Source organism: Haliotis asinina, chromosome 2 (genome assembly GCF_037392515.1).
Source record: "Haliotis asinina isolate JCU_RB_2024 chromosome 2, JCU_Hal_asi_v2, whole genome shotgun sequence".
NCBI lineage: Eukaryota > Metazoa > Mollusca > Gastropoda > Lepetellida > Haliotidae > Haliotis > Haliotis asinina.
The window spans coordinates 29043207-29064436 of record NC_090281.1 but is presented as its reverse complement, the minus strand read 5'-3'; the positions used below and the strand labels follow the sequence as shown (position 1 = coordinate 29064436).

Below are 21230 nucleotides of genomic sequence, written 5' to 3'. Positions count from 1 at the left end.
TTTAATTACCTGTAAAATGAGCACATAAATCCCTACACCCATACACAGAACCTTGATATCTGGCTGGATACATAAAATCGTAGCTGTGCAAACATTTGACTCTGAACATTTACATATGTTTCCATGTTTCCAAACCCAGTGAACTTAGTACAAACTCAAAAATTTCAACACCCATTGCAATTAAAAAAATTGATCCGATCCCGTTAGTTGCCCCTTACGACAACCGTATATTACTAAAGATCACTTCGAAAGTTATGGCGGGTTATAGCGTTGCATGGAATATTTACCCGAGGTTGGAAATTATATGCAGACATACGCAAATCCCTTCGTGATTTCATACATTCTGTATATTTCAAAGGTGGCAATCCGGCTTTTGGTGCTGTGCTTGTAGTCACAGCATTCGTTCGTCACGCCGAAACCCGAGTTCGAATCCTAACATGGGTATACTGTACCCTGGTGTTCCAGACGTGATAGTGCTTGAATATTGCGTAATATGGCGCACAATCTCGCTCGCCCTCTAACAATTACACCGATTCACATGGTCGGACTTTGCGTGGCGTGTATTTGTCATACCTTTTGTCAGCAAAGTGACCGTGTGATTACCTGCAGCAGATAAGCGTGCCTGTCGAGATATGATGGGCAGTAGGTCACACACGGTCGCTAGACTATGAACTCGCCTTTCAATTACTAGTATTCGCTATCTGTTGGTGGGTTTCCTGTCAAGGCTCGATGCTACTTGGACCACTTTTGTCATCCTCTGTTTGAAGACGTCCTCCTTGTGGAGGTCTCCCTGTCGGGTGTAGACGTTATCGCCGTGGCACGCGTCATCGTTGTCGTCTGATACCACGGATACTCTTCACGCCGTTCTCGGACGACATCACCACAACCACAACACAAGTCGTCGTTTGATGTTCACTGAAGGAACACAATCCTTCATCCCTCCTGGCAAGTGACAAGATCGCACAGCACTTCGTCACGGATACCACGATATCTCAAACCATCGGCACTCAGTGTGGATAGCACGAAAACAGAACATTTTGTCACTTTCGGTGGATACCAACGCTACACTTAGTCCCTCTCGGTGGATACCACGATAACAGTTCCTCCACAGAGCATCATGTTGCTGGTGGGGCTAGGCCTGTTGAGCGGGGTGTTGTTGCTATGTAAACTGAATCCCAAGTTCCAGTTGTATGTGAAGTTCACGACATACTACACTATCATGTCGGCAGCTGCTGTCGGAGTGGTGTTGCTGTCGGTGTTCACTCCCGGTAACGTCAACAACCTCAGGTGAACGATGAGTGTATGTGAGTGAGTGAGTTGAGTTTTACGCCGCACTCAGCAATATCCCAGCTATATCGCGGCGGTCTGTAAATAATGGAGTCTGGACCAAACAATCCAGTGATCCACAACATGAGCATCGATCTGCGCTATTGGGAACCGTTGACATGTGTCAACTAAGTCCAGTAGTCTGACCACCCGATCCCGTTAGTCTCCTCTTAAAGCAAGTATGGGTTGCTGAAGGCCTATTCCACCCCGGACCTTCACGGGTCGCGATGAATGTATGTGTGGAGAGCTGGGTTTAATAAAACATCGTGCACGGAGAAGCAATCTTCGTGGGATAGAATAGCGTTTTTGCAAACCTGTATAGAAATCTGCTGAGGTCAATGTGAGATAGAGTAGTGTGTATACATATTTCTCTGTGATAGAATAGTGTGTAAACAGATCTGTGTGAGATAGAATAGTATGTGTGCGGATTTGTGTGGGCAGCATGTATACAGACCCGTGTGGGCTAGAGTAGCGTGTAAGCAGATCTGTATGGGTTAGTGTAGTGTGTATGGCTAGAGATCTGTGTGGGGCAGAGTAATCTGTACAGCTAGGGATCTGTGTGGGACAGAGTAGTGTGTATAGCTAGGGATCTGTGTGGGACAGAGTAGTGTGTAAAGCTAGGGATCTGTAATAGATGGAGCATGGGGTTGAGGGATGGAGAGAGGTGAGATTGTTTATCGTAACTGGATCGGGTGGTCAGGCTCACTGACTTGGTTGACAGATGCCACTGCATTCAAACATGTCCTCGTATCCTAAATGTGTATATCGAGGCCCATGTTGTTGATCACTGAGTTGTCTAGTCCAGACTTGGTTTATTTAGCATATCACTGTCCAACAGCTGGAGTGAGACGTTAAACAACAATCTAACCAACCATCTATCCCATAGGTGGGGACTGTAGACGAGTGTTTGGTGCTTTGGCGCGTGAGTAACCATTTACGTTGTGTTCTAAACATTGAGTCAAGAGTTCGTGCACATGTTCTATTGCTGCCCGGTTATAACTCTATAATGTACACGATTGCATGCCAATTTTTCTTGGTAGACCAACCTCTGCCTTAGCATTCTGTGTGAAAAATACACGGGCTGTACTCAGAACAAACCTTTCTCATATTTTAAGTTTGGGGATTTTACTTCGGGTATCGGTCTACGAATATATTAGTGCCAATACCAAATCTCGAAATATAAGTAGCTTGCCCAAAACAACGTGTTGCTGTTTTGCTTCCCAATATCTCACTTATACCCACTGTGGTCTGTATTATGCTACAAAGGCTACAGGGCTATCAGTACCTGTACTATGAGTACACAACTGATGTATCTACATCCGATAATATTCATTGATGTAGTATTCAGAATATGCCTTTGACTTCTTTAATAACAAATGAGTAGATGCGTATAGGTAAGAACACAGGTACCATATACCGTTCTTTCTCACTGCGCAACTCCTTTCATAAGGTCGGATGTTTTGGCATTTGGACAGTACGTGTAAAGTGTTTTGTGCGTTAAAGCACCAGTAATCCTTTGCTTTATGTTATACCAAAAGTCCCTTCACACGACATTGTATCCTGATTGTTATATGGTTATAACTTTATCATGAACCTATCAGTATGCATGTTTAGCCGGGTAGGACCACCTTCATTATGAGCTGTATATGAGGCGTACTCAAAAAAAATTTTTTATTTAGAATCTTTTCGTGCGCGTTATGAAAGTTTGTCCAACATATTGTGCTCCTGTTTTTCGTCATAAGTTCGATGTGGAGTTTTACATAACTGTCATCAATCATTGGTTTGGAAAGGAGAGGGGATAACGTCATCAGTTTCTCTGTTTTTACATTGAATTTCCTATATGAGATACATAGACTGCTTTCACAGTCGAGATAGAGACACTTGACACTGATTGGTAAAATAACCGTCATAAAAACTTTGGCCTTGTGAAAACTTGTTCGTATATATATATATATATATATATATATATATATATATATATATATATATATATATATATATATATATATATATATATATATATATATATCCCTGAAAGTCTCCATTACTTCATTAGATAATATCTTTTTTCAGATTCATATGGAATATTAAACCTGATAATATCAAAAGGAACAATTTGAAAAGAGCATACAAAAATAGTGGTTTAACGATGATCGACACGTTTTGTAAAACTTTGAAACTAGCTAAATTGAGATCATACTGCAGAAAAACAAAACTTGAAAATCCATGCAGTATTCCTTTTGATGCCATTTTAAAATGTGGTGCAAATGTCGATCAAGCAACTCACGTTGATAACCCTTACTGGAAGGATGTTTTGAAAACTTAGAACAAATATTGTAGAAAAAGCCAGTCATGTGAGCTCTGACAATATTTATGAAATCCTAGCCCAGCCACTATGGTTTAACCTTAATTACAAAACCCCAACGCATTAAAGTAAAAATTGGGTAAGAAAATTCATTTTTGCAATTAAGGACCAGTGTGGCAAAACTGGTTTCCTATCCTTTAACAAGTTGAAGGAAATGTATGGTATTAAACGCACGTACCTGGACTATGTGCATGTTTTCAATATACTACCTAATTCTTGGAAATATACTATCAGACACTTTAGAAATATCCCAGTTATTTATTTACTCAAAACTGATTGTCATCTGACTGTATTGAGACTATTTTATGAGGCCTGGATTTCCGATTAACCTAAAATCTGCCTTAAATGGCAAGAATCTTTCGCTAATGCGACTTTAGAAATGAATAAGATTTTCACGACCTGTAGAAATAGTTTGAAAGATGTCAAATTACTTGATTTCAAATACAACTTTCTACAAGGTATTATCTACACTAAACATGAACTATTTAAAATGAAACTTGTTGACAATCCTGTTTGCTGTTTTTGTAATGAGCTAAATGAGAATATTTGTCATATTTATTAGGGCAAACACAATGTGGACAAACACAAACATTCTGCAATGAACTTAAAGCCTGGATGAATATATTTAACTATGAACTATGAACTATATTGAGAAAACAACTAAGGTTGAATAACTATATTGAGAATACAACTAAGGATGAATAACTGTATTGAGAATACAACTAAGGAAGAATAACTATATTGAGAATACAACTAAGGATGAATAACTATGTTGAGAATACAACTAAAATAACAAAATATCTTGTTTGGTTTGGAACATTACACGCAGATAGATTACTAAACCGTATTATCGTAACTGCCAAAAAATATATATCCATTTATGTGGGATTAACCAACACATTCCAAAACTTCAGAAGTTCATGTTTGTTTGAGAGAACTTTTCAATGTGGAAGGTTTCATTGCAATTGAAAAGTCGTGACACAAAATAAAGATCCATATTCTCAACATACCACCTAGAAAATCTCTACCATCTATATGTTATTTTGATATCAAAATGTAATTTTATGTAATATCAAACTCAATCTTACAAACTCTAAAGACTGAGAAACGACGTTAATGATGTACCCTTGGGAACAATAAAAACATTTTTTGAAAAAACAACAACTCCATAAAGCATTCGCTCGTCACGCCAAACGGTACAAAGTGTAAAACCAATTTCTGGCGTCCCTCGCCGTGATATTGCTGGAATACTGCTAAAACCGCTCACTTTTCTCACTGAAAGACCAGTCACAGCATATTCAGATCTAAAACATATAGCATTGTGACGTGTTTTTTTTTAAGTCGTCTACCTTCATGTGGTGAATAAAGAGACAGATGTTTACTTATTAATACACGCAAAGAAAACAACATGAATCTCTAACGTGAACACGCAAATGTTGTTTATTCATAACCATTCGTGTTTTGTTTAAATGTCAATGTGACCTCGTTAGACTGCACAATTTGCTAACGTCTAGCAGCGGTCAGAACATGCAACTGACAAGAATGTCTATTTGAACATCAAATACATACATCCTCGCCTTGATTTAAGTCTTATTTCATGTACTTTCAATCTTTAGTAATATTCGTGTTCCTTTAGAGGCACAATGTCACTCTTTTTCGACAGTACTTTGGTTTACTATGTATACTGAACCACAAATTAAATGTCGCACTGGTAGCGGTTTCCCGAAGTGCACACTTTAATTCACAGTAGCTGTCAAAACGGAGTCAAAGTTCAAACTTGACATTTATGATGAACACATTTTCGGGAATCACATTTAAGATTCACACAAACAAATTCATCAAAAGTGGCATCACTGAGATACCCTAAGTCAGCATTGTGTGTGGCTTGCATATGCATCGATGAAAGCGTTGCATCATCTGTACATGGAGCTAATTAGCTGGTTGTTGAAGGCCATGGGCACTTGGAGCCATACTCTACCAAATGCCTGATTGAGTCCAGCTGCAGTTGTCAGCCTTGGGTGGAGGTTATTTTGTCTTCTTTGAACTGCGTTCTGTAAGACTTTAATCCTAACTGACAGCAAGCTAATGTAGGGTTTGGATGCCTCGTTGTCTTAGGAAATCAAATCTAGCTCTGGCAGCATAGGCACGGACATGGTCAAAGTAAGGACCAGCTCATTTCCTCATCCTGGACCAAGATTCTGGAACACCACACTGTCACTTAACTGGTTCAGACCGATTGCCCCCCGCACCATGATACTTGGACCGCCCAGCGAGTCTCTTTCAACAATACACTCACTGGAAAACAGTTTCCATGCATCCACCATACTCTAACGCTGCCATCGACTGTCGAAACACAACATCGGCTACCATGAGATCGAAGCACAGTTTTCCATTCTCGATAACGCCCAATTCGATGTTGAGTTGATGAACTGATGTTGGCAATAACTCAGTTTGGATTGAAAACCATGTTAACAAAATGAAACAATCATAATAAAAACACCATTTTGCAAGAGCAAAATATTGCATTTGAGTTTGAAATGCGATGTTTTGGGTGGTTCAGCACATACCAAACCCACATACAGGGGCATGTGCACTCACTTCCTATTAAACAATAAATGACATATGATTCCTTACGACTTGCCCGAAATCGATAATTGAAACTTCGGGGCGAACAGCTTCCAAACAGTTAACACTTGCTCTATGTGGAATGTACACGATTGGAGCCGCTCCGTACACCAAAACTGTCCCACGTTATTTGCCGAACTGGCCTCACGCGATTTTAGGACTTTCGTATAAGGGACATAACTCGCGAGAGTCGATTTAATGCAACTGCTTAATTTTATATTTTAATCTGAATACTTATTTTTTTCAGCATGGATTATAAGGTAGCTTCGTTTGGGTCGATAGTACTTATGAGTAATGAAATATTGATTTTTAGAGATGTGTGACGTAATTGTGTGCCTTTAAGAATTCAGGACATATCTTTCAGATATCTGATCCCGCCTTTCAACATCTGCAGTGGTTTGTTTGGGATCAGTGCAGAGTTGAGAGATCTACACAACTTGAAGTCAGACAAGCCCTACATCCTCGTGTCCAACCACCAGAGCTCGCTCGACTTCCTAGGTATGGTCTATGTACCCACAGGCAAACTGTAGCGCATGTGGGATTGCGCAGCAAAGAGAATATGACAAGTCTTCTTATACGCGAACGTACTTCCCTCGCTTCGGATCGTAAATATTTTTCATGTCAAAATAAAATATCGCCATCATCAAAGGAACACTCTTATTTCCTCGTATTTTCTTGGTTGTGCTCACAGATTTCCTACCAAATATCTAATAATTACTCACGTGAAATATGTTATATTCAACATTTTAAGCGCGACCCAATGTATTCAGATCGTTGGAGTTTATCTGTCTTATCTGTCGTCGCTATTGTTGGAATTTTCACAACATTTATTCTACATAAAACACTTAATGGCTTAATGGGTTAATGAAGCAGGGGAGGTAACTGTAAATATTGCATATGGAATAATACTCTCCTGTTCCTTCACTCCCCTGAACCGACGAAGAACGGTCTGATATATCACGAGTATAAATGCTGAAAAAAAATATTTCACATAATTGTAATTGTAACTGTTCAGCATGGAGATGGAAATGTGAGAGCACAACCCAGTGAAGAAATTGGTGTATACCTTTGATGTTGGCGATATTTCATTTTGACATGAAAAATATTTTTCTAACCGAAACGAAGAAGTACGTTGCCAACCTTTGCCCGCTTCGCTCGCTTGTGAGAAGACTGGTCGTTTTCTCTATGTTGTGCAACTCACTTGCGCTACAGTTTGCCTGTGATGTACCAAGCGCCGCCATTGAGGTGTCTTGCGACATCCATGGAATGTCCAAAATAATTTTTCACCAGGGGTAACTAGACAAATGTTTACAGGTCAGTTTCTGAGTTAGATATCGATTTCATCTTCCCTAAAAATATCAGGACAAATATGGAGTGGAGTCTGACAGGGTGGTTTGTTAACTGTTTCAGTGACCACGTGGTCTGCCAGGGCTGTGTGTTGACTGTTTCAGTGACCACGTGGAGACTGCCAGTATTGTCTGACAACTGTATCAGTGACCACGGTTTTGCAGCAGCAGTGAACTTAAACTAGGAAATGATCTGACTTGCGTGAAATGAAAGGCTATATTGTGTGCGACTCTACTACATTTCCTGTAAATAATCTCTGGTTGTCAACAAGGATACTTAGGCCACTCAAGAAACATCTGTTTCCTCCCAATCATGAATTTAATCTCCCTTGGTCACGTATTTAACATTCAGCTCTGTATATCTATGGAACCAGTGCCAATTTTCATTTGTCAAAGTCGTGCACTAAGCACGTGTACGAGCAAGAGTACCAGTTGTCAAATTTTGTGGAAGCTGTAGCGGCTGAGTGGGCTAGGTGATCTGATGCCTCACCATGAGTACGGGTTCAACTCCCAGGTCGGACTCATTCCCCCAAAGTTCTAAGATCTGTAACTTTAACGAGTTATGTCAGACTGTAACACGTTTCATTTGACATGTGTAACATTTGATCACTAAAATTTGATAAAAGGCTTTGTAAACCCACAACTGAGTCAGTGTAGTTATATTATAGACAGAAGTCCAGACTGAGTGAGTAAGTTTACTTTTAGGCCGCTTTTAGCAATATTTCAGCAATATCATGGCGGGGGACACCAGAAATGAGCTTCACACATTGTACCATTTGGGAAATCCAGCCCGGTTCGAACCCTTTTAGGGAGACGAGATCACATGATAACATGAAAATAGTAATATATTTTGTGGGGGAATGGGGTGGGGGGGGGGGGGGGGGGGGGTTTGGATTGGGGGGGTGGGGGTGGGGTTGGTTGGCTGGTTATATTACTTGAATATTACTCACTCACTCACTCACGTATGGTCCTGGTGACGTGTACGAGCAAGAGTAATGATATTGTGTACATATTTTCCAGGTGTGGCCATGATGATTCCCCGCGGGTGTACCTTCCTTGCGAAGAAAGAGCTGTTGTATTCCGGTCCGTTCGGCCTGGCGTGTTGGCTGTGTGGTTGTGTCTTCATCGACCGACAGCGCCACGACAGCGCCATCTCCACCATGGTCGACATCGCGAGAACCATCGAGAAGAAGAATGTGAGCAGTGTTTTAGTTTGGAGACATCACTTTGTCCCTAATTTAGTTTTATGATCACAGCATAAATAGGAAAAATGTGAACTTCGTACATCCATGCGCTTTATCCCTTACTCACCCTATCCAGCGTCAGCGTTCAATATCCCTCAGCGTACCCGCACATCTACAGGGTAGAAAATATGAAAAGAATATCATCAATGCGCTTTATCCTCACACCTTACACCATTAATAGGACTAGTGACAGCATGATACACCCCTCACTCACCCTATCTCCTAAAGCACCAAGACGAACAATGTGTGTCTGGTGACATCAGTGTGATTTATCCTTCACTCACTCTAACTCTCACAGGACCAAGAGGAAGAATGTGTGACAAATGGCGTCAATTTGATCTATCCCTCAATCACCATAACTCTCACACCATCATCAGGACGAATATGTGACTAGTGACGTCAATGTGATGTATCCCTCAATCAATCTGATCTATCCGTCAATCACCCTAATTCTCACACCGTCATCAGGACGAATGTGTCTAGTGACGTCAATATGATGTATCCCTCAATCACCCTCTTACACCATCAAGAAGAAGAATGTGTCTGGTGACGTCAATATGATGTATCCTTCAATTACCCTAACTCTCACACCATCAACAGGAAGAATGTGTGACTAGTGACATCAACATAATGTATCCCTCACTTACTCTAACTCTAACAGAGCCAGTGGGGACATCAGTGCACTTTATTCCTCACTAACCCAAACCCTCACAGCACCAAGAGGAAAAATGAACATTAGGTTGTTTGTTTTAGGTTATCGTCTGGATTTTTCCTGAAGGAAAACGCAATCCTAAGAAAGGACTGCAACCATTTAAGAAGGGAGCATTTCACTTAGCAGTACAAGCACAGGTGAGATATAGCAAAACGATACAGGGGAGAGTGAGTTATAGTACAAGTACAGGTGAGAAATACAGAAACAGTACAAGCACAAGTGAGATATCCTGAAACAGTACAACTACGTGTGCGATACATGAACACGATATACACACGTGACAGCAGTCCAAGCGGGTGGTATCTAAGACAGCAATCCAAGCTCAGATGATATAAGACGACGATTGCAAGGACAGGTGAGACACGGAAAAACGGTACAATGACTGGTGAGACATGGGGAAAAGATACAAGGACAGGTTGGATATGGGGAAACGATACAATGACTGGTGACACACGGAGAAACGATACAATGACTGGTGAGATATGGGGAAATGATACAAGGACAGGTGAAATATGGGAAACGATACAATGACTGGTGAGATATGGGGAAATGATGCAATGACTGGTGAGACATGGGGAAATGATGCAATGACTGGTGAGATATGGAGAAATGATGCAATGAGTGGTAAGATATAGGGAAATGATACAAGGACAGGTGAGACATGGGGAAACGATACAATGACTGGTGAGATATGGGGAAACTATACAATGACAGGTGAGGTATGGGGAAATGATACAAGGACAGGTGAGATATGGGGAAACGATACAATGAGTGGTGAGATATGGGAAAATGATAAGGGGCAGGTGAGATATGAGGAAATGACTGGTGAGATGTAGGGAAACGATACAATGACAGGTGATATATGGGGAAATGATACAGAGGCAGGTGAGATATGGGGAAATGATAAGGGGCAGGTGAGATATGAGGAAATGACTGGTGAGATGTAGGGAAACGATACAATGACAGGTGATATATGGGGAAATGATACAGAGGCAGGTGAGATATGGGGAAATGATACAAGGACAAGTGACTCGAGAACAATAGTGTATTATGCACAGGTGAGAAATATGGAAACAGTAAAAGTACAGGTGAGAAGCTTGGTGATTAGAAGTTGAGAGAAGCGGTCTTGTGCACGTCAATTAGTTTTCACCAGTCTGTGTTTTTTGGCAGGTGCCTGTCGTCCCCGTGGTATTTTCAGGCTACCATTTCTATGAGAAGAAGAAACGTCTTGACCCAGGTAAGTAGTGGTGGTGCCACACTGGTGTTTTGTTTGGGTTGTAACACCGGCTATATGGCAGCGGTTTGTAAATAATCAAGTGGTGTGAACCAGACAATCAATTTGATTGAACAATATTTCATTCATAAATGAAAGGGATTGGGGACATGTCATCCAACATAAAACGACCTCTCAGTGATATTTACATACTTTAATATAAAATATTATACATCTTAGGAACAAAGAGGAGCATAAATAAATGGGATCATTCAAAACGTTGGTACACATTTGAAAGCATATTCATTAGTGTTTGGAATTGGCTGAAATCTCACAATTGATGCCTGTTTCATTACCAACGAACAGTCATCAAACAAAAATTGTTAGTGTCATTTTTCGGATTTTCTAATTGAGGTTGTTATTGCAGATATGTATAACAAGATGCACTGTGCTACATTAAAGTGATGATTGACAATAATACTAATATATCATGAACCTAAACTTCCTCGAGTCTTCAAGAAATATTTAGAGATGACTTTTCAGTTACTGGCGTGTGTTTTCTAAGAATTAAGCAAGTTTTCAGGCCCTGACAGCTTCGGAGATATGTTCCATTGTCAAGTACTCCAAAGATTTAAACAGTAGTTACAAAATTGTTTGTGTTTGATCATGAGAAAATGTGATCGATTGCTTGGTCGTTTGGTCGATTATTTCTATTAATCGAACACCAGTACTTCATTCTGATCAAAAGTCATACCTGAATTTCCAAGAAAACTAATGACAATGTGACTGGAGAGTCACAGTTTACGATACTTTTCAAATTTAACATCAATCCTAGTCATGATATATCTCAACCTGTGTGTACCTTGCAGGGGGGAGTGGGGAAGTTTCTCACAAACATATTCAAAGTGTTTTCTGACAGATATCTCATAAGTACTGTTGGGTTTGTTTCTGTTAGGTAAATATTTCCATTTCTTCGTTGATGATATCATGTTTAGCAGGACTTGATAACTTGATTAGTGTGATAACACCACTGGCCGTTTTGCTCCAGCAACATAAATGACTAAATTGGCATTTAGAGAGGTTTTGATTTCTTTAGTACATAATTACCAGAGACCCATAGCATGATCATCGAGCTTCGCATGTGGAATGCGGTAACATCTGTTAACTTAGATGTCCTTGGGTTTGTGTCACACCTGATGACTGTGTCACAGGATGTGTCCACTGTGTGGGTATCCTGTGTCCACTATAACATGTGTTTTTCAGCTTCTGTAAGGTCTCCTACAAGGTTCTGTCCTGTGACCAAAGTTGTTTACACTTCAACGCTGACTGATACTGTTCCGTTACAAAGGCTTTCACCCCGAAGACAACTAGTTATGTTTGACTTCTAAACTTGTCTTTAGTCAGTAAAGGCTGCATTGTTCGCATAATGGATGACAATAACAGAACACAAAACGTACATTTATGCGGGCTTATTAATATCATCGACGGCTTTTGAGGGTGTGTTATTATCTCTCCAGGACGTTTCATCATCACAGCGCTGCCGCCTGTGTCTACAGCGGGGATGACGGTCGACGATGTCGGCACACTCACTGAAGACGTACGACAACAGATGCTGGATGTTTACAACAAAACGACGACATAGCACCGTCATGCGTCGAGATCTGGATAACCTTAAATGATGAAATGGGATAGGTAAGAGGCGCCGTCTGCACTTCCCACTCACGACGCTGTTCACAAGGTCAAGGTCGTTATATCCATGCATGTATCTGTAATAAAAACGATCCAACGTCAAGTGATTTTTTACTGATTGTTCACTTAAGGAAAAAATCTGTTATATATTGTATTGGGATTTACATTTATGAAAATATATTTAGCAATGTTAGTCTGTGACAGTAACAAGCAACATCATATGGTGGAGATACAGAATATAAGAACTGGTTGCCATTGTAATTTATATTTTATGTATTTCCCATCATATATGACATTTCAATGTCGTGATACACAAGGTGTGAATGGATTGTTGGTCGCCATTTGTGATTGTATCTACCGACTTTGTGTCTGAGCAGAACAAAGGGTTGAAGTATATGTCTCCAAGTGATAGCATAACATAATAACAACACAGACAAAGAGACACTTAATCCATGTGTTATATCCCTTGCTACACACATCCTAGCTTTTACATATGACCCCACCGATCGAAAGTTTGCACTTGCCACACTAATCCTTTTACTTGTGACCCCTTCCCCCAAGTGTTATGTCCCTTGGTACAAACATCTTTTCTTACTTGAGACCCCGCCCTCTAAAGTGTGATATATCTTTCTGGAAACATTTTTTCCCTTTGACCCCGCCCTCCCAAGTATTATATTCCTTACTACAAACATCACTTTTACTTGTGACCCAACCGTCCCAAGTGTGACATCCCTCCCTACAAACATCACTTTACTTGTGACCATACTGTCTCAGGTGTGACATCCTTTGTTACACACATCACTTTACTAGTGACCCCTCCGTCCCAAGTGTGACATATCTCGCTATACACGCCCCTTTACTGTTGAGCCGCGCCCTTGTGACCGCTTTGTCCCTTCCAACACACATCTCTGTTTCTAGAAGGTCAATGTTATTTATGTTCCTAACCATGAGCTATTATCTGATAGCCGATATCTGACGTTCATTCTCGCACACTTAACACATGTCATATATCAGTGCTGGGCCCGTGCTCACTAAAAGAATTAAGGTCATCTCGACCTAACGAACAAATATATAGTCATCTCCATCAATTCGCGGGTTTCTTCAACTGCAACCAACGCCGCATCTCATCCGTTACTCAATCCACCTCACCCGCATCTCACTTCCGCCTGCGACAGATCCACGTGCAACACACAAACATCCGCCTCGTGAAACGCGCTGTCACGTGACCCTCATAGCAATGTTGTCAAGTGCTGTGACCCCAAGTACACACCTGCGTTTGTGCTAAGACTGGACAGGCTGGGAAATCTATCGCTGACCAAACCCCGAAGTGGAAACCTAAACTGATCTCAAACGAAAGCGAAAAAATAGAACTGAAAACAGGCGAATCAGCCAATCACCTGGAGTACCGGGCATCGTGTATAACCAGTTCTGTGCATCACTCGCGCTGACAGCCGTCGTGACCCCCCGGGATGTATCTGTGGGTGGTGCTTCTGGTCTTCCTACTGGTCCTTCCAGTACTTCTGCAGATCAGTCACACCGTCAAGTACTACGTCAAGTTCACCATCTACTACGTGTTCTTGACGGCCATAGGTTCAGGAGTCACAATTCTGTCGCTCTTCAAACCGAAAGACCTCAACAATTTCAGGTTTGTAAGCTATGTCAACCTCTGCTGGCGGATAGTGTATGTTATCTGTTATACCAGTGCGTAGTGTGTATTGTACCACTGGGTAGTGGATGTTACGTGTTGTACCACTGGGTAGAGCGTGTTGCCTGTTGTACCAGTGGGTAGTGGACGTCATGCGTTGTATCCGTGGGTAGTGGATGTTGCCTGTTGTACCACTGGGTTGTGTGTGTTATCTCTTGTGCCAGTGGGTAGTGGATGTTGCCTGTTGTACCAGTGGGTAGTAGAAGTTGCCTTTTGTACCAGTGGGTAGTGTGGGTTGCCTGTTGCAACACTGGGTGGTGGATGTTACGTGTTGTACCAGTGGATAGTGGTTGTTATCTTTTGTACCAGTGGGTAGTGTGTGTAATCTGTTGTGCCAGTGAGTAGTGGGTGTTATCTATTGTACAAATGGGTAGTGTGTGTAATCTGTTGTGCCAGTGGGTAGTGTGTGTTATCTATGGTACAAATGGGTAGTGTATGTTATCTATTGTGCCAGTGGGTAGTGGATGTTATCTGTTGTGCCAGTGGGAAGTGCGTGTGATCTATTGCAGAAGGACATAATTCGTCTTACATGTCAGTAACTTGTAAAAAGTGCCTGTATCAATGAGTAGTTCATGGTTCGTTGTTGTATAAAATGGTCACATGGTCACTCTGAGTGAACTGCACATGATGTCTACATATTTTGTTCAGCTATGCTGCTGTGGCGTTCAACCTGTTACGGAAAGCGTTTGGCATCCACACTGAAGTGATTGGCATGGAAAACCTGCATTCAGATGAACCATACATCCTAGTGTCCAACCACCAGAGCTCTCTTGACCTTATGGGTGAGTCAAAGAAGTCTCGGGTATTGATGATTGGCTCACCCTAAATCTGACTCGCAAACTAACGTCTCCTACATGTAATATTTTACGAGCGCTTTACACTACTGCCTAAAAGTTTATTCACCTGACACGCTTCGAGGGCGCGGGTATGCAGCGCCTGTGAGGCCCGTGTCACAAGGGTGTGTAACGGGTGTGCAGCGCCTCTACTCTTATAGCCAAGTCAGATCTCCCTACATCTCGTGTGTAAGTCACAGATCTCTCGGGGTTTGATGTTGGACTCTAAGAGCTCCCTTGACCTCATGATTGAGTCAGATCTTTCTGGGTGTGAAGTTTGAGTCACAGAGCTCCCAAGATCTCATGTGTGAGTCAGACATATCTCGGGATCTCATGTGTGAGTCAGACATACCTCGGGATCTCATGTGTGAGTCAGACATATCTCGGGATCTCATGTGTGAGTCAGACATATCTCGGGATCTCATGTGTGAGTCAGACATACCTCGGGGTCTCATGTGTGAGTCAGACATACCTCGGGATCTCATGTGTGAGTCAGACATACCTCGGGGTCTCATGTGTGAGTCAGACATACCTCGGGATCTCATGTGTGAGTCAGACATACCTCGGGATCTCATGTGTGAGTCAGACATACCTCGGGGTCTCATGTGTGAGTCAGACATACCTCGGGGTCTCATGTGTGAGTCAGACATACCTCGGGATCTCATGTGTGAGTCAGACATACCTCGGGATCTCATGTGTGAGTCAGACATACCTCGGGGTCTCATGGGAACTCACAGATGAATACCAGCTCCTCACTGACGCCTGACAAAATGATCTGGCGGATCATTCTGAATCTTTCGGTTGAGTTTTGCGAATGTACAGCTACCTTTCTGGTTTGAATAATACCGAGCAGCCAACTAGTGCCCAGTTTAAAATACAAAAATAACACATAAAACCAAATACAACAAGACGCAAGCAAACCATCCCGTACTTCATCCCTCCACTATTTCTGGCAAATTTCAGATTCAAAATTACGTACAAATTTAACATGCGATCCAAACGCTATTGGTCAGTTACAACTGAAGCTTGGTCCCGTGTTATACGCATGGTACAGGTGTGTGTCGCTTTGCACTCAAGTATTGCACGGGACTCAAACGCACTGTTCACACGGAACACGCCCGTGTGATACGGATCTCACTAGCGGTGTCCACCAGCGTCACATGCGTGTTACAAGCGTTCTTAAAGCATGTAAAGGGAATCTAAAGCGCTCGTAAAATATTGTATGTAGGCGATGCGGGTTTGCGAGGGGTTCAGCGTAGCCTTTAACAGTATTCAAGTCACAGCAAATAACTTTTAATGTGGTAGGAACTCCCGAACTGCCACAGGCCACCTATACCTTTCTTGTTAATCCACGAGCAGGGTTATGGCTCAGAGAAATCTAGAAGCACCCCATCCAATTTCATAGGTTTCTTAAATATCAAACGTAGGCGACTATGCACAACACATTGTGGCAATGGAAAAGTGATGTGATGTATGACCTGGAACTGTATGTATGTTCATCCAGGAATGGCTGTTATCAAGCCCCCGAACTGTACATGTCTGGCAAAGAAGGAGATCAAATACGCAGCAGGACCTTTCGGACTGGCGATCTGGTTGAGCGGGGGCATTTTTATTGACCGCTTGGACAAGGAGAAAGCAATGTCTACCATGGCGGAGACAGCTGACATCATCAACAAAAATAAGGTGGGTCAAAGTGGGTCAGTGAGTTTAGTTTTACGTGATTTTACCAATATTCCAGCAATATCACGGCAGGGAACACCGGCCATGGGTTTCACACATTGTACTCATGTGGAGAATCGATCGCGGGTCTTGGGCGTGACGACAAACGCTGTAACCACTAGGCTAAACCACAACATGAAACAATATACCCCGATGTTACGTACATACAATATAGGTGAAGGCTGATGCACAGAGGTCCCCTTAGCAGCCCTCAACTAATGTTACAACAACGTTTACATAATGTATGGTGTAAGTGGGTTTAGTTTTACACCTCTTTTAGCAATATTCCTGCAACATCACAACAGGGGACAACAGAAATGGGCTTCACACATTGTAACCATATGAGCAATCGAACCCGGCCTTCGGCGTGATTGGCTAGCGATTAAACCACTGGGCTACCCCACCGCTCCATGCATGGTAGGGATAGGTAATTGATTGATAAAAGTCGGATTCATCTGCTGTGCCGTGCTCATACATGCAGATTGAAAAGACTGTTATTCATGTCCTTCACTACAGTGCAAGGTGTGGATCTTCCCGGAGGGCAAGAGGAACCACGAGGGATCCCTGCTGCCCTTCAAGAAGGGGGCGTTCCATCTGGCAGTGCAGGCAAAGGTAGGGAAAATACCTAACTTATCAGAAAACAGGAACATAAGAGAGCGTTGACATACACAAACACCATAAATGCAGCTGTTGAGACATGTAGAGTGTCATCCTTCTGTCCGCGCAGACGTTGAGACATGTGTCATGCTTCTGTCAGTGCAGGTGTTGAGATATGTTGTAAGTGTCATCCTTCTGTCCGAGCAGGAATTGAGACATGTTGTAAGGGTCATCCTTCTGACAGAGCAGGAATTGAGACATGGTGTTTGTGTCAACCTTCTGTCAGTGCACGTGTTTAGACATATTGTAAATGTCAACCTTCTGTTAAGCAGGTGCCCATAGTCCCAGTGGTCTTCTCCTCCTACTCTGGATTCTATGACAAGAAGAAGAAGCATTTTGACACGGGCAAGTTTTCGGTACTTTTGTCAGTTCAGTACTATTTTTCCGTCTCTCAGATATCTATCCAGTGTATACGTCATCTCAGAAGCCTGTATAACCCCGCAAAACTCGGAGACATTTCTCAACCCCGTCAACCATCATGACAGGTGTAAATACACCAGCCACGTTTCATAACACATCCGGTCAATGTCTTACATAGTTACCCTAGATGACACTCCAGGTCAATATGTCATGACCATAGCCTCGGATGCCCCAGTCATGATATTGATTGGTTAATGCTGAAACGAGCTAAGACGTACCTCACTCACTCACCACCATGCTATATACCACACAAATGTAATACGTCTTTGCCACAGTATATATCACACCAGGTGAGTATGTGTCTTGGCCATACTATATATTACCCCAGGTGAGTATGGGTCTTGGCAACAGTATCTATCTCACCGGATGATAATGTGTCCTGGCCACAGCATATATCACACCAGGTTAGTGTGTGCCTTGGCCATTGTACATATCACAGCAGATGAGTATGTGTCTGGGTAACCTATACATGACACCGGCGAGTATGTGTCTTGGCCATAGTATGTATCACACCGGGTGAGTATGTGTCTTGGCCATAGTATGTATCACACCGGGTGAGTATGTGTCTTGGCCATAGTATGTATCACACCGGGTGGGCATATGTCTAGGTCACAGTATATATCACCTTGTCTGGAGGGGGCGATGGAGCAGCCTAGTGGTTGAAGGGTTCGCTTGTCACGCCAAATACCGGGATTCAAGTCCCACGTGGGCGTAGTGTGTTAAGCCCATTTCTGGTGACCTGCGACATGACATTGCTGGAATATTGCTAAAAGCAACATTTAACTCACTCACTTGTATAGAATGCTGTGTTGTGAATATTAATGCTCCAGAGCGCCATGTCGTGATTTAGTGCTGCTGTTTAGTGTGTTCTGTCAATGGCTAAGTTCCTCTGACCTCCTCCCAACAGGGCGGTTCACCATCACGTGCCTACCCCCCGTCCCAACCACGGGGATGACGTCAGATGATGTCGGGGAGCTGACAGACAAAATCTACAACCGGATGTTGGAGGTTTATAACCGGACGTCACCTTCTCCAGCTGGTGACAGCTCGCAGTGACACTTTTGCGGAAGTTGATCTATTTTTATGTTGTTTGGTGTTTCTCGCATGACCGGAAGTATTAATGCCACAAGACGGGAGGCCACCATTCCCATTTGGGATGAATGAAAGCGAACCTGGAATAGAGACGGGGATGGGCCATGCGAGGTTGGCTCGATCGTACCTGGGGGACAAATAAACTGTGTACATACTGTCCACGTAATAAATACGTCTATGGGTTGTCAAGGTTCTTGTGCTCAGATAAGATTTATTATCAGTCTCTGGGCGACACTTTCAAGTATATATCTCAGGCCACGTGTCTTCCTTCCCCGCACGTTACCGGGTAACATCTCAGGTCATATGTCTCCCTTCACCGCACACTGTCGGATCCCATCTCATGACATGCTCCTCTTAACCACACTGTCATATGTCTCCCTTCACCACACATTGCCGGATCCCATCCAAGGTCACTTGGTCTCCCTTCACCACACATTGCCGGATCCCATCCAAGGTCACTTGGTCTCCCTTCACCACACATTGCCGGATCCCATCCAAGGTCACTTGGTCTCCCTTCACCACCCATTGCCGGATCCCATCCAAGGTCACTTGGTCTCCCTTCACCACACATTGCCGGATCCCATCCAAGGTCACTTGGTCTCCCTTCACCACACATTGCCGGATCCCATCTAAGGTCACTTGGTCTCCCTTCACCACCCATTGCCGGATCCCATCCAAGGTCACTTGGTCTCCCTTCACCACCCATTGCCGGATCCCATCCAAGGTCACTTGGTCTCCCTTCACCACACATTGCCGGATCCCATCCCAGAGCACTTGATTCCAAGCCCCGCAAATTGTCACTCCACATTGGAAATCCTTTTGTTTATTAAAATCTTGCTTTTCGTATCTAAACAAAGAGCAGCACACCGAACGTTTTTCTCCTACATGTTATCAAATATATCCCACTGTGTAAGCCCCGCCCTTGTGTTGGACCAGGAAATGCACAGAGGCAATGACGGACGTGTCAAAGACTTTACAAATTCCACGGCTGCCAGATGAAAGAGTGGCACAGTTTAGCAACAGGAACCTCCACTTGATTCTGTCGCCTGCCGCGCTGCATCAGCTTTGAACACACTCAGCAAGCACATTCTACACGTACACAAGACACGCGCCAACATATTCACATGGAAAGAAGTATCGCAACAACCGATATTTAAATAGTGCCACTACCGATAATCGTAACATGGAACATAGCCAAACCTCAGGTTAACGTTCTATCTGGATACATTGACCCTCAAGGAATAACAATATGGCATAACTAAACATCAAAAGAACGATAAACTGTCTTCCGCATGCACTAGTGTGTTGTGCTTGGGTGTTTGAATCAAACACAGTGCTGTTTCAGCACCCTTGTTTTTCACTGATTTTGACATTATTTCGTTTCACCCAAACGTACACAAATATTGGATCAGTTGCTTCACTGTATGTTCGTGCCACCGCTACAGGGCTACCACTGTTTACATACAAAGCTACCGGAACAGAAACATTTGCTTTCCGGAAGTCGTAAAATAACTATCAGCTTTCGACTTTTAAGTGATTAATATATTTTGAGGGATATTAAGCATTCATAAATACATGAAAATACTCAGTCAGGATAAAATGTTAGTGAATATTATATATTATAGTTGTCGTTAATATGACCCGAATACGACAGTTTGAGCTGCGCAGAAGTTCAAAACGTGACCAGCGAACATCCTTAAACGGTGCATTAAGAACACAAAAAGTTCCATTTACCTCCGGGTATCAGTGACTTCACCACGTTTGAGTTAATATATGACTATCAAGTTTAGGGTGTTCTCATACTTGTTTGTTCTATAGATCAAAACATGCTGTGCACATCGCATGATTTGTTAGAAGATATTAAACAACCCGGAGGAACCTCTCCAGCATGCACCACTGAAGAAACTGTCCAAAAACACGTCATAAATCACCGCAGAAGATTGAATAGGCAAAAACATGATTAAAAACTGAAGGAGACACTTGAAAACGCAAAAGTATATTCTCGGTACCCTTTCACAATTTTCCCAGAGGCACACATCAGCTCACTCATTCCTGCACATCAGACATCAGGCGTACAGTAGACACTGCGGAGTTTTGATTGAGACATGAGTCGAACACTGGACAGTAGGTATTGTGACTGACCTATTAGTTGAACAGTGGACACTAGGGACTGTGAACGAGACATCAGGTGGACAGTGGACACTAGGGACTATGACTGAGACATCAGTTGAACGGTGGACAGTAGGGATTGTGACTGAGACATGGGCAGACAGTGGACAGTAGG

General features: G+C 42.6%; 2 protein-coding genes across 2 annotated transcripts; both read left to right on the top strand.

Moving 5' to 3' along the window:
* The first annotated feature begins 625 nt into the window (after positions 1-625).
* On the top strand, positions 626-12624 carry LOC137273545 (1-acyl-sn-glycerol-3-phosphate acyltransferase alpha-like). The gene is made up of 6 exons (XM_067806282.1): positions 626-1287; positions 6681-6814; positions 8683-8858; positions 9660-9755; positions 10789-10855; positions 12349-12624. The coding sequence occupies exons 1-6, from the start codon at positions 1118-1120 to the stop codon at positions 12471-12473; spliced, it is 768 nt and encodes a 255-aa protein (XP_067662383.1). The 5' UTR covers positions 626-1117; the 3' UTR covers positions 12474-12624.
* A 929-nt stretch (positions 12625-13553) lies between these two features.
* On the top strand, positions 13554-20194 carry LOC137273544 (1-acyl-sn-glycerol-3-phosphate acyltransferase alpha-like). The gene is made up of 6 exons (XM_067806281.1): positions 13554-14165; positions 14874-15007; positions 16563-16741; positions 17294-17389; positions 17707-17779; positions 18762-20194. The coding sequence occupies exons 1-6, from the start codon at positions 13990-13992 to the stop codon at positions 18908-18910; spliced, it is 807 nt and encodes a 268-aa protein (XP_067662382.1). The 5' UTR covers positions 13554-13989; the 3' UTR covers positions 18911-20194.
* Positions 20195-21230: the final 1036 nt, after the last annotated feature.

What these genes read in the sequence shown, in the direction of transcription:
- LOC137273545 (XM_067806282.1), top strand. Translation starts at nt 1,118, where the DNA reads ATGTTGCTGGTGGGGCTAGGCCTGTTGAGCGGGGTGTTGTTGCTATGT. An exon ending in GAACCATCGAGAAGAAGAAT is followed by an intron (nt 8,859 to 9,659) that starts GTGAGCAGTGTT and finishes TGTTTGTTTTAG; the next exon opens with GTTATCGTCTGGATTTTTCC. An exon ending in GAAGAAACGTCTTGACCCAG is followed by an intron (nt 10,856 to 12,348) that starts GTAAGTAGTGGT and finishes TTATCTCTCCAG; the next exon opens with GACGTTTCATCATCACAGCG.
- LOC137273544 (XM_067806281.1), top strand. Translation starts at nt 13,990, where the DNA reads ATGTATCTGTGGGTGGTGCTTCTGGTCTTCCTACTGGTCCTTCCAGTA. An exon ending in ACATCATCAACAAAAATAAG is followed by an intron (nt 16,742 to 17,293) that starts GTGGGTCAAAGT and finishes CCTTCACTACAG; the next exon opens with TGCAAGGTGTGGATCTTCCC. An exon ending in GAAGAAGCATTTTGACACGG is followed by an intron (nt 17,780 to 18,761) that starts GCAAGTTTTCGG and finishes TCCTCCCAACAG; the next exon opens with GGCGGTTCACCATCACGTGC.